This window comes from Staurois parvus, unplaced genomic scaffold, assembly GCF_062004578.1.
Source record: "Staurois parvus isolate SC_StPar_1 unplaced genomic scaffold, SC_StPar_1.0 ptg000136l, whole genome shotgun sequence".
In the NCBI taxonomy this organism is placed as follows: domain Eukaryota; kingdom Metazoa; phylum Chordata; class Amphibia; order Anura; family Ranidae; genus Staurois; species Staurois parvus.
This window is the reverse complement of record NW_028317932.1, coordinates 8901065-8920014: the sequence shown is the minus strand read 5'-3', so window position 1 is coordinate 8920014 and position 18950 is coordinate 8901065. Positions and strand designations below refer to the sequence as shown.

At 46.3% G+C, this 18950-nt stretch overlaps 1 protein-coding gene across 1 annotated transcript in view; it reads left to right on the top strand.

Annotated features, from left to right (window-relative positions):
- Positions 1–616: 616 nt before the first annotated feature.
- Positions 617–18950, top strand: part of ITGB8 (integrin subunit beta 8) — a 243644-nt gene continuing 225310 nt past the window's right edge. Inside the window, exon 1 of the mRNA XM_089673165.1 lies at positions 617–1128. Coding sequence (XP_089529291.1) covers positions 951–1128 — 178 coding nt within the window. The 5' untranslated portion in view covers positions 617–950. The remainder of the gene's footprint in view (positions 1129–18950) is intronic.

Genomic DNA, 18950 nt, shown 5'->3' with positions numbered 1-18950 from the left:
AAAGTCACACTGTAAAGTCACACGATTTTGAAGCCGCACAAGTGTGAACGGAGCCTAACAAATTAAAGTCAAACTCCAGCTCACACTTTACAATCAGTTACAGTGACAATTTGTATTTTCCTTTCGGGATAAAGGTTTTACCCAAAGGAATAAAAGTTGATCATTGTAAGCACCCTGTCAGTAGTAAATAGTCTCAACCCTCTGACTGCTACATCTACATGGGAGCGTGTTCTGTTGAAAAACAACAGACTTACAGGCAGGATCACCAGATTAAAAATAAAGGCAAGAACCCGTAAGAAATGCACATCGAAGGAGTGGTAATAAATGTTTGTTTTGGGGGTTCGTCTGGTTGAGTAGAGGAGATGCTGGGGTGCATGTCAAGGTGGTCTAACCCTTTAAGAATGCGGAGATGATGTAGTGGGGTGGCGATCTTCTCTCTCCCCCAGGAGAGGATGGAGTCCCCCCTCCCAGCTCGGACGGAGAAGGGGGTCCTAGAACAAGGCCGACTGTGAGAGCGAGCCAGGAGAAAACAAAGAAAGTGGGAGAAGTGATGGCGTGACGTCATGGCTGGCTCAGGCCCCGCCCCCGCCACTAGCAGTCCAGGGCAGAGTGCGGGTAGAGCGCAGTGTGCTGGGATCCCGGTCTCCTAGCAACTCCGACACCCCGAAGACAGTCTGCTGCTGGTACACCGAGCCGCGCGCTGCGCATCCCTCAACTTTCCGCGGTGTGCTGGAGGACGGCCCCGGGCGCTGGAGACCTCCACCTGGGCTGGGACATGCGGCGAGCCGCTCGTGACTCGCTGGGACATGCGCGGAAGGATGAGCCATCATCGTCCAGTGTGTGAGGACACCTGTGCGAGGAGCTGACAGTCCGATCGGTCGCTGACGACTCGGCTCTTTGTGTGCGGAGCATGGCACCCCGCGATCTGTAGGTCCATCCATGAGAGCCCGATGCTGATCACTGGGGATCGGACGATATGCCCGGAGGATCGTCCCCGGACAGCTGTCAGATCGGAGGACACCTACCGCCGGCGGTGCGCTATGCTGGGGCCCCCCGCACTCATCAGTCCGCTCCGCCGGGCTCTGCCTCTCTGGATCCTCTCTCTTCTCCTGGGACTGAGCCAGGCAGGTGAGTCCAGGGGATGGAGGACAGGTGCCGAGCACATCGGCCGATCACTGGAGCCCCTCCACGGGGGGATGACAGGTACATGGCATTAGCATATGAGCACTGTCAGCATAGGACACCTTTATATATATATGTAACCATCTGAGCCAGGCAGGTCATATGATCACATTACACATTATTCTGATCAATTCAGACACAAAATCCCATCATAGATCCTTCAATATGATCAGTTGGCTTATTCAGATAGGAGATCACTGGATCTCCTCCAGACTGGGGGATAGGTACATGGCATTAGCATATGAGCACTGAAGTGTCAGCATAGGCTATCATTGTATCTTATATGAAACCATCTGAGCCAATCAGGTCATATGATCACACTGGGAATTATTCTGATCAGAAAGAAAATTGATCTTAGATCCTTCAATATGATCAATAAGGACTTATTCAGACTACACTCCAGACTGTAGGGACAGGTACATGACATGAGCACTGAAGTGTCAGCAGAAGAGATCATTATAATGGCCCAATATGTAACCATCCCATCAGATCATACAATCAAATTCAATCATATTTGAATTGAAAATGTAATTGTAGATCCTTCAGTATGATGGTCAAAGGCTCATTCAGATGGGAGATCACTGGATCTCCTCCAGACTGGGGGAAAGGTATATGGGATTAACATATGAGCACTGAAGTGTCAGCAGAAGACACCATTGTATTTTATATAATCATCTGAGCCAATCAGGTAATGTGATCACATTGGAAATTATTCTAATCATTTTGGACAGAAAATCTGATCGTAGATCCTTCAATAAGATGATTGAGGGGTCATTCAGATAGGAGATCACTGGATCTCCTCCAGACTGGGGGACAGGTACATATCATTAGCATATGAGAACTGAAGTGTCAGCAGAATATATCATTATAGTGGCCCCATATGTAACCAACAGATACATCTAGATAATAGGATCAAATTCAAAATTATTCTGATTGGTTCCGATAGAAATTTCAACTGTAGATCCTTCAGTATGATCATTAAGGGCTCAGATAATAGGATTGGATTAGAAATTATTCTGATTGGTTTGGACAGAAAATCTCACCGTAGTTCCTTTGATATGATCATTAAGGGCTCATTCAGATGGGGGATCACTGGATCTCTTCCAGACTGGGGGCTTAACATATGAGCACTGAAGTGTCATCATTGGAAATTATTATATCTTTTATGTAACCATTCAAGCCAATCACATAATTTGAAGGAATTCTTAATTATTCTTATCAGTACAGAAAAACCGATCATAGATCCTTCAGTATGATCATTAAGGGCTCATTCAGATGGGGGATCACTGGATCTCCTCCAGACTGGTGGTTAGCATATGAGCACTGAAGTGTCATCAATGGATATTATTATGTCTTTTATGTAACCATTCAAGCCAATCAGATAATTTGAAGGAATTCTTAATTCTTCTGATTAGTATGGAAAAACCGATCATAGATCCTTCAGTATAATCATTAAGATGGGAGATCACTGGATCTCCTCCAGGCTGGGGGTTAGCATATGAGCACTGAAGTGTCATCATTGGATATTATTATATCTTTTATATAATTGTCTGAGCCAATCAGATAATTTTGAAGGAATTCTAAATTCTTCTGATCAGTTTGGTAAATCCGATCATAGATCTTTCAGTATGATCATTAAGGGCTCATTCAGATGGGAGATCACTGGATCACCTCCAAAGGGGGACAGGTACATGTCATTAACCTATGAGCACTGAAGTGTCAGCAGAAGATATCATTATGGGAGCCCCATATGTAAGCATCCAATCAGATAATATGATCAAATTCAATATGATCTTATGTTCACATTTGTGCCTGTCAGGAACGCTCACATTTAGTTGGGAAACACGCTATTCTATAGCAGACGTGCAGGGGAGACATGTATTCTTGGTTCACATGTTAGGTGTATTTACACGGGCACAGCAGCCCATTCATATGTGTGAAATACGAGATAAAAGGCACCCACACAGAACACGCTGCATTATCAGACCAAGAATGAATGGCACCCCCTGCATGTCTGCCTAAGAGCGGTGAGTTTAGGCTGTGGGTGCGGGAATGCTTGTAATGTATACGTGTTCTGGAGCCTACATATGTGTGAACCTGGCACCCCAACACATTTGCAAATGCAGCTGGTTTTCACATGTCAGAGCATGTGGTGCTGCTGTGCAATTTAAAAAAAAAAAGTAGGGGTTTCTTTCCGAGTCTCTTCAGGTAGAGCAGCCTGTTGAAATGAATGGGCTGCCGGCCGCAGAACACAGAAAGTGTGAACCTAGTGTATGTGTATGGTGCATCGAATGATCTTTTCCATTTTCCCATTGTATTTCAGTAAATCTGTCAGCAATACGATTGTATATAATATTGCTCTGTGTATGGCCACTATTAGAAGAGATGATCTCAGGGTGGATGACACAGGCAGGGTTGTACATGGCCAGACAACCAATCATAACGATCGGGAAGTTTGGATTGTTTTAGTTGCCTTCCATTGTAATTACAGATATGTACAAACCATTCTTCATGACTTATGCCAGCTATACATTCATTGTAATCTGGCTGATTCAGCAGGAATTGGACAAATTCTGATCAGTGTGTGGTCAACCTTGCGTGATTTGGTTGATTCTTGGTAATGGAAATGTTGGAAAATTTTCCATCGATCAGCCAATCAGGTGTAGCCATTGTTCGGGGATTCTGACATCTGTGGGTGCTGCTATCAGAATACCTTGTCCTGGATCTGGATGGGAAGGGGGGAGGGGGGTGAACCATCCATCTACCTCTTTGTGTGGATGGAGGAATCTGTTAGATTTCTCTTGTTCAGCCGGCTGGCTTCTGCTAATCGTACACTTATAGATTTCTTTCATGTTGCTTGTGAACTGAATCAAAGTAATCGGAGTCCCCGTCCATGCTAGCAGCGTAGATAAAGGAATCAGCCGTGTCAGCTATTGTATTGTGACAGCCCCCACCTGCAGCTGTCAGAATACTGCAACAGTGGCTGCATCTGATTGGATGCAGGTGTTGTTCGGGTAAAAATTTTCTACCCAGCTCCTTCAACAAGGGAGGGGGGATCACCGGGCACCCACAACTTGAATTCAGCAAGAATCTTGTAAAATTGGATCCATCTATGGAACTCTTTAGTGTGCAGTGTAGAGGATAAGTACAAGAGATGTAAGCTGCCATTCACAGCTTCAATTTTGTCCAAGTTTTGCAGAATTCGATCTGTAGGTGCCCCTGTCTGCACTGCCCGGCCTGACATAACCTGGTTGTTCATTTGACTTTTATTCACGGGTGGAAAATTGTTGGCCAAACAGCGAGAATTACTCACCTGCACTGTTTAGCATGAACGGAGGAACGTTTGCTTTCTTAGTGTATGGCCAGTTTAAGGGACTCAACAGATGTGACATTTGCTTCCGAAAACTAAGTGTTGTACTGTGGTAGCTACCTACAAAAGTAGAAGCTGGGATTTAGGGGGATACCATAACTAATAGATTGAAGTGCAAGCTTTAGGCTCAGTTCACACTGCCGTGACTTGGGACCCGACTTGTGAGACCCCCAAGTCGCATGACATGTGAAATCCCATGTTAGTCAATGAGAGCTGTCCTAATTATCACTAATGAAGTCACTCTGACATTAGAAAAGGTTCCTCTACTACTTCAAGGCGACTTCTATGTGCCCATAGACTTTAATGGAAGTCGCCTCCTAGTCGGATCCTCATCTATATTGATGTGATTTGGATCCGACATTACAGGCATCCCCTGAAAGTTGCTTCAGAGTTTCTTCAAAGTAGTACTCAAGTCGCCTGGCAAAGTCGCACGACTTTCAGATCACAGTAGTGTGAACCGAGACTTAACCCCTAGATGCCGAGCGCACACAATAATGCGGCCTCTCAGCGTCTGGGCCTTGATGCCGAGGGGCTGCATATTTGCGTACCATTTGAAAATGCATATGTGCCGTGTGTGCGTGCCCTGCGTGCTCGCAGCACATATGTTGGAGACTCACGGAATGGTCCTGATCTCCCCTTGCGATCGGGACCTTTTCCGATCATATGACCGCCGTGACAGCGAATCACGGCGGTCACATGACCCAGGTGCCGGTGCAAAGGGGTTAAGCTCACCATACACATTACAATCTGGTTTTACAATCTCTGTACAATCAACCTTAGTTCTACCAAAAGTGTGTAATATGAAGACCTACCTAAACTAGCTAATCAATCTTTATCCAATCAGGCAATTCCATTGCACAACATACCTGTTGGTAGAGGAGATTGTACAGTCGGATTGTAGCGTGTGTGGTGAGTAATGCTGGTTTTTAACATATTGTCTGAAGAAGAGACCTGGAAAGCCTGTACTAAAATCTGTTTAGTTAGCCAATAACGGTTATCGCCCTAAATCCAGACTTTGACAATTAGTTATTATAAAAGCAGAGCAGTAATGAATTGTGATGATCCTATAAACACATGTTATCGCCTATAGAGAATTCCCAGCATGCTGGATAGTGTTTGGGGTCATGTGTCAATGATTCTTTTTTCCCCAAAAAGATGATTTTATTATGTGCATGTCATTTATGTCAGGTAGGAAAATAAACTATAGAAACTAAAATCGTTTTGGATGGTGAGTCATCTCGAATGCATGAGCACCCCCCCCCCATTCTGCACTATTTATTTATATAGCACTGACTACATACATCAGTCCCCGCCCTCGAGGAGCTTACACTCCAACGTCCCATAATAGAGACAGGAACAAATCAACTTACCAGCTTTGGAGTGTGGGAGGAAATCAGCATATCTGGGAGATACCTGTGTTCTAGGAGAGCATGCAAACTCCATGCAGATAGTGTCTTGGTTGGGATTGCAACCAGGCAGGGATCTGTAAGGGAGAATTGCTAAACCACCAAGCCACTGTGATGCCCTGTATGTTTGACATGGTGGCCAGAAAGGCTACTATAATTTCTTAGTCCAATAACCTCAGTCACAGCAGTACTACAGAGTGTGGATTATCACATACTATTAATGATACTGGAAGTAAAGATACTGTAGTCACCTTCATGGTCATCACCAAGGTAGTCTGGCGATGTTTTGCTGAGTGTTGTCACCAGTCAGATTGCTGGTGTTGCATTAGGAAAAGGCCATTCATATTGTGTGTTATGGGTTATGGAGCTTTGTGTACGTCTCTGTATATCTCTATGCTATAAATCTGCTTTGGATGGGAGTATTGTAGGCTCTCTGAAGAAAACCTGTGCCCTGACCTGCGATTCAGATTGCTTTTCAGAGTTGTCTTGACAGGTGGGCAGGAGGCTCTCCACCTGTTTTAACCCCATAATTGTTGCACCAACACGCCAATGGGGCATTTGCAGTGCTTCCCCATATGCCTGAATGGGTCGATTTCAGTGAGTTTGCTGCCTGCCAAACACAACACTGCATATCAATTTTGCTGCAGGCTCAAAGTATTGTGACTGTGGCGCTTTGTTGCTTAGCGTGGAGTGGTTGCTGGAGCGCTAAAAACGTGGTACAGGTGCACATTTTTACCCCCCTTCAATCACGCGTCTATACAAGCCCTTACACCTCTCTGTATGGACACAGCATAGTCTCTGTATGAACACACATATGTTTGTTTGACGGGAGTGTAAGAATGTTTAGAAACATTTTTGTTTATTTCTGTCATACTGGGCATAGTGAGGATCAACATCTGTTTGTTGTGATATATAGAGGTGCTCTCCAAACTGCGGCCCTTTGCTTGCCTTCATCCAGCCCTTGGGGCACTATTCTTCCTACTGACACCAACAATGGGACACTATTCCTCCTACTGACACCAACAATGGGACACTATTCCTCCTGCTGACACCAACAATGGTGCACTATTCTCCCACTGACACCAGCAATGGTGCACTGTTCTCCCACTGACACCAGCAATGGTGCACTGTTCTCCCACTGACACCAGCAATGGTGCACTATTCTCCCACTGACACCAGCAATGGTGCACTATTCTCCCACTGACACCAGCAATGGTGCACTATTCTCCCACTGACACCAACAATGGTGCACTATTCCTCCCGCTGACACCAGCAATGGTGCACTGTTCTCCCACTGACACCAGCAATGGTGCACTGTTCTCCCACTGACACCAGCAATGGTGCACTGTTCTCCCACTGACACCAGCAATGGTGCACTGTTCTCCCACTGACACCAGCAATGGTGCACTGTTCTCCCACTGACACCAGCAATGGTGCACTGTTCTCCCACTGACACCAGCAATGGTGCACTATTCCTCCCGCTGACACCAGCAATGGTGCACTGTCCTCCCGCTGACACCAGCAATGGTGCACTGTTCTCCCACTGACACCAGCAATGGTGCACTGTTCTCCCACTGACACCAGCAATGGTGCACTGTTCTCCCACTGACACCATTAATGGTGCACTGTTCTCCCACTGACACCAGCAATGGTGCACTGTTCTCCCACTGACACCAGCAATGGTGCACTGTTCTCCCACTGACACCAGCAATGGTGCACTGTTCTCCCACTGACACCAGCAATGGTGCACTGTTCTCCCACTGACACCAGCAATGGTGCACTGTTCTCCCACTGACACCAGCAATGGTGCACTGTTCTCCCACTGACACCAGCAATGGTGCACTGTTCTCCCACTGACACCAGCAATGGTGCACTGTTCTCCCACTGACACCAGCAATGGTGCACTGTTCTCCCACTGACACCAGCAATGGTGCACTGTTCTCCCACTGACACCAGCAATGGTGCACTGTTCTCCCACTGACACCAGCAATGGTGCACTGTTCTCCCACTGACACCAGCAATGGTGCACTGTTCTCCCACTGACACCAGCAATGGTGCACTGTTCTCCCACTGACACCAGCAATGGTGCACTGTTCTCCCACTGACACCAGCAATGGTGCACTGTTCTCCCACTGACACCAGCAATGGTGCACTGTTCTCCCACTGACACCAGCAATGGTGCACTGTTCTCCCACTGACACCAGCAATGGTGCACTGTTCTCCCACTGACACCAGCAATGGTGCACTGTTCTCCCACTGACACCAGCAATGGTGCACTGTTCTCCCACTGACACCAGCAATGGTGCACTGTTCTCCCACTGACACCAGCAATGGTTCACTGTTCTCCCACTGACACCAGCAATGGTGCACTGTTCTCCCACTGACACCAGCAATGGTGCACTGTTCTCCCACTGACACCAGCAATGGTGCACTGTTCTCCCACTGACACCAGCAATGGTGCACTGTTCTCCCACTGACACCAGCAATGGTGCACTGTTCTCCCACTGACACCAGCAATGGTGCACTGTTCTCCCACTGACACCAGCAATGGTGCACTGTTCTCCCACTGACACCAGCAATGGTGCACTGTTCTCCCACTGACACCAGCAATGGTGCACTGTTCTCCCACTGACACCAGCAATGGTGCACTGTTCTCCCACTGACACCAGCAATGGTGCACTGTTCTCCCACTGACACCAGCAATGGTGCACTGTTCTCCCACTGACACCAGCAATGGTGCACTGTTCTCCCACTGACACCAGCAATGGTGCACTGTTCTCCCACTGACACCAGCAATGGTGCACTGTTCTCCCACTGACACCAGCAATGGTGCACTGTTCTCCCACTGACACCAGCAATGGTGCACTGTTCTCCCACTGACACCAGCAATGGTGCACTGTTCTCCCACTGACACCAGCAATGGTGCACTGTTCTCCCACTGACACCAACAATTAGGAACTATTCCTCCTGCTGACACTAGTAACATGTGGCACTATTCCTCCCACAGACACCAATGATGGAGCACTATTCCTTCCACTGACACCAACAGTGGAGCACTATTCCTTCCACTGACACCAACAATGGGGCACTATTCCTTCCGCTGACACCAACAATGGGGCACTATTCCTTCCGCTGACACCAACGATGGGGCACTATTCCTTCCGCTGACACCAACGATGGGGCACTATTCCTTTCACTGACACCAACGATGAGGCACTGTTCCTCCCATTGACACCAATGAGGCACTATTCCTCCCACATACACCAATGGGGTAGAACTTTCCCATGGACACCAACAATGGGGCACTATTCCTTCCATTGACACCAACAGTGGGGCACTATTCCTTCCATTGACACCAACAGTGGGGCACTATTCCTTCCATTGACACCAACAGTGGGGCACTATTCCTTCCATTGACACCAACAGTGGGCCACTATTCCTTCCAGTGACACCAACAATGGGGCACTATTCCTTCCATTGACGCCAACAATGAGGCACTATTGATATTTTATTGAAATTAATCAAGCAACAGAATTTTATATAAAAGTAAAAACATAACCATAGTACAGTCAAAAAACAGAAAACAAAAAGAATACACATCCATGTTCAAGATATATACAATATGTACAGAGTCTACTACCAAAATTTTCAGACTATAGAAAACTATTTACATAAAGCAACAGAGAGGGCCTAAGAGGCACAACCCATCACCTATGTATGCAGCCATTTTTCAAAAATTAAGCATCAAGGAAAAAAAACTAGGGTGATAAAAGACATACAGCCACGCCCCTGAAAGAGACTACTGGTAGTCAGGGAGGCTTGAGACCACTCCACGCCTTCAACCAAGCCCCCCGACCCCTTGTCTCTCTTAAGCAAACAATGGGGCACTATTCCTCCCATTGACACCTGCAATGGGGTACTATTTCTTCCATGGACACCAGTGATATTGCACTATTCCTCGCACTGACACCAATAATGTGGCACTATTCCTCCCACGGACACCAATGATGGGGCACAGTTCCTCCCATGGACACCAATAATGTGGCACTATTCCTCCCACGGACACCAATGATGGGGCACAGTTCCTCCCATGGACACCAATAATGTGGCACTATTCCTCCCACGGACACCAAGGATGGGTCACTGTTCCTCCCACGGACACCAAGGATGGGTCACTGTTCCTCCCACGGACACCAAGGATGGGTCACTGTTCCTCCCACGGACACCAAGGATGGGTCACTGTTCCTCCCACGGACACCAAGGATGGGTCACTGTTCCTCCCACGGACACCAAGGATGGGTCACTGTTCCTCCCACGGACACCAAGGATGGGTCACTGTTCCTCCCACGGACACCAAGGATGGGTCACTGTTCCTCCCACGGACACCAAGGATGGGCCACTGTTCCTCCCACGGACACCAAGGATGGGCCACTGTTCCTCCCACGGACACCAAGGATGGGCCACTGTTCCTCCCACGGACACCAACGGTGGGGCACTATTCCTCCCACTGACATCGATGATCAGGCACTGTTCTTCCCCTAATACCAAAGATGGGACACCAGGACATTTTATGCTCCCATTGCCCACAGTCCAGCCCCCCCTAAAGTCTGAAGGACCGTAAGCTGGCTCTTTTTTAGAAAGTTTGGAGACCCCTGATATATAGGATGGCCATCAGAGAAATCATTTTAATGTCTTTTTCATAGTCAGCTTGTGAGTCCCACGAGAAGGTCATTCTCACTAAGACAGTAAAAATGCACATTTCCAATGCGGTGGAGTAAAATGTCAAGTTCACTTGACCCTGACATCCACAAAACCTATCCCAGATTTTCCAATGTAATTTTTGGGGTAAAAATTGCAGGACTTTTACAGATGGCTAGAAAGAAATGTAAATCTATAAGTGCACTTCTGTGACCCACATGAGGAGTATGGTCATACCTCTCTGTTAATAACATACAGCTGCTAAAAGATTATCCAGGATTGGTTGTTTGGTTTAATATATAATACTAGAGTTTATATAATCCGTGCTGTCTGCAGCATACACTCACACTGTAGCCTTCATCTTTTCTGTTTCAATGGGTTCTGATCTAAGTGCCCCCCCCCCCTGTATATATCATGTGTGCTGTATACCCCTGGTGCATGTAATTTACATACGGTAAACACACTAAGCCCCGGTTCACATATGTGCGGGCTGCATTTTGCGCGGGCACGAGGGCCCATTCATTCGAATGGACTCCCATGCCCCGTGACATGCAGGGAAGAAGTCCTGCACTTTTTTGGAAAACGCAGCCCGCACTGGAACCTCGGTTCCCAATACGGTTGCGATTTCCAGTGCGGGCAGCGTGCCATTAGAGTTAATGGCACCTGCCTGTGGGTCCGCATTCCTCTGTGCGGGTGGTGCGGCTGCAGAGATTTTTGTGCGGATCTGCAGCGGCACCACCCGCACATATGTGAACCTAGCCTAAAACCATACCTATGCTTTTTATAAGTGCAGTGCACCACAATGCATATTTAGATGTGTCCATTTACTCTACTGTATACTGGGGTGTCATCCTAAACCTCAGTTCACACCGGTGTGACAGTTTCAAATTGCTTGACTGGGCACACCCTATTGTCAGAAATGGAACTGTTTAAATCGGTGCAACTCTGACTTTAAAAGACTAGTTCCTGCACTATTTTTGGTGATTTGAGGTGAGACTTGCATAGACATCTGTGCATGAAGGCACCTGAAATCGCACTGATCTGCGGCTTTGAAATCGTGCCCCTATGAAGACAGCTACGTTGTTGCACTATTCTAGCTAAACTTGCAGGCCTGTTGAACTTGTGGGAACGGGTCACGCACAGCCTTGTCTCACTCTTACTGCGATCCTTAGAACTGTTGCAAATTGCCTCTCTGTGGGAGCGTTGGCAACATGCGTCCTCCAGCTGAACCATTAGTTACCCTGGCTTCACACTTGAGCGTTTTCCGCAGCATTTTTCAGAAACGCAGTATAGTCCATTTAACATGATTTCCTATCGGACATGTTCACATCTCCGTGTTTTCACCAGGTGCGTTTTTGGGAAAAGGTCAGAGACTTTTTTTGAGCGCAAAAAGTTGCATTTTTGGTTCTATAGACTTTAATGAAAACACTGCAGAAAAGCATGTAGTGCATTTTTGCTGTGTTTTTGCCTCGTTTTGTGTTTTAAATCTGCCTAGCAACAAGAAAAAAAAAAAAAAGACAAAAAAACCCACATCAAAAACACGGCAAAAACACAGGTGCAAAATGCAATGGAGAAACAGGTCAAATGCAACCTGCATGGGTGTGAACCTAGCCTTATACATACTGTACAGAGACCTCCAAAAGGGGACAAATTCTGAGAATATGATCGAAGATCTTCTCTGGTTTCCACCTATGGAGCTACACAAGTAAAATATGAATACTAATGTACAGTACGGCTACTTCCATGTCCTTTCTGAAAAATAGGTCAATTTGCATATGACATATGAGTTATTTAACATGCGATTATTATTTCAGAATATTTAAACTTGCATTCAAATGTCTAATTCACAAAAATACCATGCTTGGGCATGAAAGGGGTTCATTTACATGGATGCTGTCAGCAAGAATCTACTATTCTTGCCAGCCAAGAAACTAGCCCCATACACACATTTCGTGCAAACAGCTACACGGCCAGATTTGTACCCAGTACATTTCAATGGCCAGTGCCGCCGCTGTTCACATGTGACCACTCATAAAAGCAGCTGCATGTAATGACACACATGGGGCAGGGGCATGTGAGGCAGGCCATACTTTTTTTTTTGTTTTACCAGTGGATTGAACAAAAAAAAGACCGGATTCCCCCATCCACACACTTGATGTAAATGGGAAATCCTTCCCATTGTGTTATTGTATTCTGACAGTGGAGGGACTTCCCGATCATCAGAATACACTGATCAGCACTGCCAGCTATAGCTGGTAGCACTGATCAATCGGGAAAAACCCGACCGGGTTCTGTAAAACCAGCCTGGCCAAACATGGATCAAAATTTGGCTAGTCTCTGCTCAACCAGCCAAATTTTGATCCATGTCTGGTCTGGTTAAGGCTTCTGCATGCCAGAATGAGAGCAATAATTCTAGCTCCAGACCTCCTCTGTAACACTAAACTGATGACCTATAAGAGGCTTTAAAAGCATCACCTATAAAAAATATAGGGTACTAAAGTTTGCCGTTTCATGAGCTCATGCAAATTTAAGGTTTAACATGTTGGATATCTATTTACTCAATGCAACCTCGTCTTTTAAATTGGATACTTTATTGCTTTTTGTGCCCTAAAATGAACTTAAGTGTATTTTTTTTACTAACATTTTGCGTTTCCTAGACCTTTGTGATAGTATCGTGTGACATATAAAATTGGAACCGCTATTTAATTCTCTAGGGTCTCTGATTTCAGAAAATATATAATGTTTTGGAGTTTTATGTAATCTTCAGGCTTTGAATGATTTTTTTTAAATGTGTGCAAAAAATACAAAAACAGCTCTGGCAGCAAAAGGGATAAAGGATAAGCCTGACACTCCCCTTTCCTGCACACACACATTGGTCTTTCCCTACTATCCCACCTCCAGCACACACACACATTGGTCCTTCCCTGATATCCCACCTCCAGCACACACACACATTGGTCCTTCTCTGATATCCCACCTCCAGCACACACACACATTGGTCCTTCCCTGATATCCCACCTCCAGCACACACACATTGGTCTTTCCCCACTATCCCACCTCCAGCACACACACATTGGTTCTTCCCCCGGTTTCCCAGCTCCAGCACACACACAGTGGTCCTTCCCCCGGCTTCCCACCTCCAGCACACACACAGTGGTCCTTCCCCCGGCTTCCCACCTCCAGCACACACACAGTGGTCCTTCCCCCGGTTTCCCACCTCCAGCATACACACAGTGGTCCTTCCCCCGGTTTCCCACCTCCTCCAGCGCACACACAGTGGTCCTTCCCCCGGTTTCCCACCTCCTCCAGCGCACACACAGTGGTCCTTCCCCCGGTTTCCCACCTCCAGCAAACACACAGTGGTCCTTCCCCCGGTTTCCCACCTCCTCCAGCGCACACACAGTGGTCCTTCCCCCGGTTTCCCACCTCCTCCAGCGCACACACATTGGTCTTCCTCCGGTTTCCCACCTCCAGCGCACACACATTGGTCTTTCCCCGCTATCCCACCTCCAGCACACACACATGTTGGTCTTTCCGCTGCAACCCTCCTCCAGCACACATTTTCCAGTTTCCTATCCAGAGACTCTCTAGTCTACAATGTCACACTCTGACCACACAAACTGCATACAGAACACTGTGTCCTTGTCCTCCCCATAAACATTGCATACTAAACTCTGTTTTAGAGTCAGGGGGTTCAACATTTAGGCCCCATTCACACTCTGACGTTTTGAATCACAGGCAGAATCTCTGCAAAAATAAATCGCACAGTACATTCAGGTGCCATTTATTTAAATGACACCAAAAAAATGCTATGTGGATGTGATGTGATTTTCGCAAGATAAATCGATCTGCAGTTGCGGAAAACTGCATTGCATGAAACTCAGGAGCTTCTTTTGGGCAACATGCTTTGCGCGATGTAGTTTGCCATGATTGCAGCATGATTTATCATGCGGTAGAACCACACCACGTTATTAGGTGCCATTAACATGAATGCCACCTGAAAACGCTGTTGTGCGATTTGTTAATTTAGCTACTTTAAAGGAAATAAGTATTTGATCCCCTGCTGATTTTGAATGTTTGCCCACTCACAAAGAAATGATCAGTCTAAAAATCGAATGGTAAGTGTATTGTAACACTGAGAGACAGAATAGCAACAAAAAATTCAAAAGAAATGCATGTCTAACAAATTATGCACTGATTTGCCTGTTCATGAGGGAAATAAGTATTTGATCTCCTTCACAAAACATGACTTAGTACTTGGTGGCAAAAGCCTTGTTGGCAATCACAGAGGTCAGAAGTTTCCTGTAGTTTGCACACATCTCAGGAGGGATTTTGGCCCACTCCTCTTGGCAGATCCTCTCCAAGTCATTAAGGTTTGGTGGCTGATGTTTGGCAACTCGAACTTTCAGCTCCTTCCACAGATTTTCAATTGGATTAAGGTCTGGAGACTGGCTAGGCCACTCCAGGACCTTAATGTTCTTCTTCTTGAGCCACTCCTTTGTTGCCTTGCCCGTGTGTTTTGGGTCATTGTCATGCTGGAACACCCATCCACGACCCATTTTCAATGCCCTGGCTGAGGGAAGAAGGTTCTTACCCAAGATGTAACAGTGCATTGCCCCGTCCATCGTCCTTTTTGATGCGGAGCAGTTGTCCTGTCCCCTTAGCAGAAAAACACCCCCAAAGCAGAATGTTTCCACCACCATGTTTGACAGTTGGGATGGTGTTCTTGGGGTCATAGTCGTCCTCTTCCAGACATGGCGAGTTGAGTTGATGCCAAAGAGCTCAATTTTGGTCTCATCTGACCACAACACTTTCAGCCAGTCCTCCTCTGCATCATTCAGATGTTCAGTGGCAAACTTCAGATGGGCCTGGACATGTGCTCCCTTGGGCAGAGGGACCTTGCGGGCACTGCAGGATTTCAATCCTTGTCGGCGTAGTGTGCTACCAATTGTTTTCTTGGTGACTGTAGTCCCAGCTGCTTGATGATCATTGACAAGATCCTCACGTGCAGTTCTGGGATGATTCCTCACTCTTCTCATTGTCATTGACACTCCACGTGGAGGAGAAAATTGAGATCTTGCATGGTGCACCAGACCTAGAGAGACTGACAGTTGTTTTGTGTTTCTTCCATTTGCGAATGATTGCACTAACTGTTGTCACCAAGCTGCTTGGCAATAGTTCTGTAGCTCAGTCCATCCTTGTTTAGGTCTAAAATCTTGTCCCTGACATCCTTGGACAGCTCTTTGGTCTTTGCCATGGTGGAGAGTTTGGAATCCGATCGTTTGATTGCTCCTGTGGACAGGTGTCTTTTATACAGGTAACAAAATGAGATCAGCAGCACTCCCTTTAAGAGACTGCTTCTAATCTTAGCTTGTTACCTGTATGAAAGACACCTGGTAGTCAGAAATCCTGCTGAATGATAGGGGATCAAATACTTATTTCCCTCATGAACATGCAAATCAGTGCATAATTTGTTAGACATGAACTTCTTTTGAATTTTTTGTTGCTATTTTGTCTCTCAGCTCTCAGTGTTACAATACACCTACCATTCGATTTTTAAACTGATCATTTCTTTGTGAGTGGGCAAACAGTCAAAATCAGCAGGGGATCAAATACTTATTTCCTTTAATGTGTTTTTAAATTGTGGGCAGAATCGTGGCAATTCTGCTCGTGATTCAGAAAGCCACAGTGTGAATGGGGCCTAAAGGTGAAGTTTGGACCCTTTCACATGGGGAGAACTCGTCAGATGACAGCAGATGACAGGTCTGAGTCCACTCCGTTTATGCAGAGTGGACACAGACACAGCCCGCTGTCCTTTATGGGTGGTCGATTGCTTGCAAATAGACTGCCTGTGCGTTTCCATTAGACTGTCATCCGATCCGATGGACGAACGGAAAGGGAACTGATCCCCATCTGTCTATTTTTGGCAGATTGGCTTGGATGTCGGTGGGTGTAAAGGTCACTGCCATAGAGGTGAATAGAGGTTCCGATCGGGTCTGCCTGAAAACGGAACATCCGTGTGAAAGGGGCCTTAAGTAGACGTCTCTGCCCCTCTCGCTTCTGCAGCAGTAACATTTCTCATTAGTTCTGATTATGTAGTCAAGGATTGTTTTTGTGCTTTAGAACCCACATTGGTCTTTCCCCTTGATCCTGCCCTAGCAAACACACATCAGTACCCAGTTTCTATGCCAGCATTGTGATGCCCCTCCAGTACACAATGTTCTGTACCCACTTTTCTACCATCAAAGTGACAGCAGTATAGGTGTATTACCTCTCAATGATCAGCCACCACAGAAGAAGCATTAATCCTTCAGTCTCCCAGAAACCCCTCAGTGTATTTGATTTGCTTCAAGAGCAACAACTCCTCCCTGATGAATATTTTCATAAGTATGAATAAACCGCAATGACTTGTCCTCAGAATATAAGCATTAACCCCTTAGCGCCCATTCCTCTGTGCATATGTTTTCGCCCCTCAATGTCTACCCCTTAGCCCATGTGCATTACTTACTCAGTGCTCAGTCCCCAGGCATGTATGCTAACTCTTCAACACCCAGTACCCAGCTCATATAGGTTAATCCTTCAACATTCAGTACCCAATGTGTGTGATCTAACCTCTCAGCACCTATTCTTGTGCTTATCTCTTCTACTTGTGTGCATCAGTCTCTCAGCTGTCAGTTCTTGGCACATGTGTAATAAATCTCATGCCCAGCGCATGTGTGTTAACCTCTTAGCACCCACTTTCCAGCACGTGTCAAAATTCATCTCATTTATTCATTTCATCACAGCCATTATCAGCCTCATCCTCATTGATTCTGGCCCAGTGCAAACTTAAAACTGGCCATATACTAGTAGAATTTCGTTAGAAAAATTTTGTTTTAAGAACATCTGTTCAATTTTCTAATTGGGTATCAAGTGGGAATCAGTCTTTTGTTTTATTTTCAACTGCAGTGAGGAGAAAATTGAAGGAGCAGGATGGAAATTTTTTATTGGACAAAATCAAATGAAAAAGCAAATGTTTTTTGAGGTATTTTTGAATGATTTTCGGTATGACATCAAATGTACTGATGAGAAATCAATAAGTGTATGGCCAGCTTAAAGGAGAGTTCCAGCCCCCCCTCCCAAAAATACTACCAGAAATACTGTGGCTGCTGACTTTTAATATCAGGTCACTTACCTGTCCAGGGATCCAGCGGTGTCCTCACCCCAAGCCGATTCTTCAGTTGGCTATTGGGTGCTAGCGCCACCATCTTGACTAAGGGAATCCTGCAGTGAAGCCTTGCGGCTTCACATCCAGTTTCCTACTGTGCACCCACTGTCATTCCATTCATACTGCAGATAATGTCTGTTGTCATACCTTGCACAATTCTCTCCAGCACAACATACTGCCCATTGTCATACCTTCAGACTCCTTTATTACACATTCTGCCCATTGTCATACCATCTGCACCCACTTCAGCACATACTACCTACTGTCATGTCTTCTGTTCTCCTCTCCTGTAATATCCTCTGCTCTTTTCTCCTGCACACTGCCATGCACTGTGCCCTTTCCTTCTCCATATATTATGCCTGTCTTAACTTCTCTACTCCTGTCCTGCACATATTTCCTGCTGTCATACCCTCCATACTTTTCTCCTGCCATACTGTCCCCTATTATACTCTCTGCACTTTTCCCCTGCACATACTGCACTCTTTTCACTCTTCTTCTGCATATTTAGCCTGCTGTATGTGTTTATGTAGGAGCCTCTGCTCCTACATAAACTGTCTGCTGCCATACCCTCCTCACTCCTCTCCTGCATAAACTGACTGCTGTCATACCCTTCTCACTGCTCTCCTGCATAAACTGCCCGCTGTCATACCTTCCTCACTCCTCTCCTGCATAAACTGACCGCTGTCATACCCTTCTCACTGCTCTCCTGCATAAACTGTCTGCTGCCATACCCTCCTCACTCCTCTCCTGCATAAACTGACTGCTGTCATACCCTTCTCACTGCTCTCCTGCATAAACTGCCCGCTGTCATACCTTCCTCACTCCTCTCCTGCATAAACTGACCGCTGTCATACCCTTCTCACTGCTCTCCTGCATAAACTGTCTGCTGCCATACCCTCCTCACTCCTCTCCTGCATAAACTGACTGCTGTCATACCCTTCTCACTGCTCTCCTGCATAAACTGCCCGCTGTCATACCTTCCTCACTCCTCTCCTGCATAAACTGACCGCTGTCATACCCTTCTCACTGCTCTCCTGCATAAACTGCTCGCTGTCATACCTTCCTCACTCCTCTCCTGCATAAACTG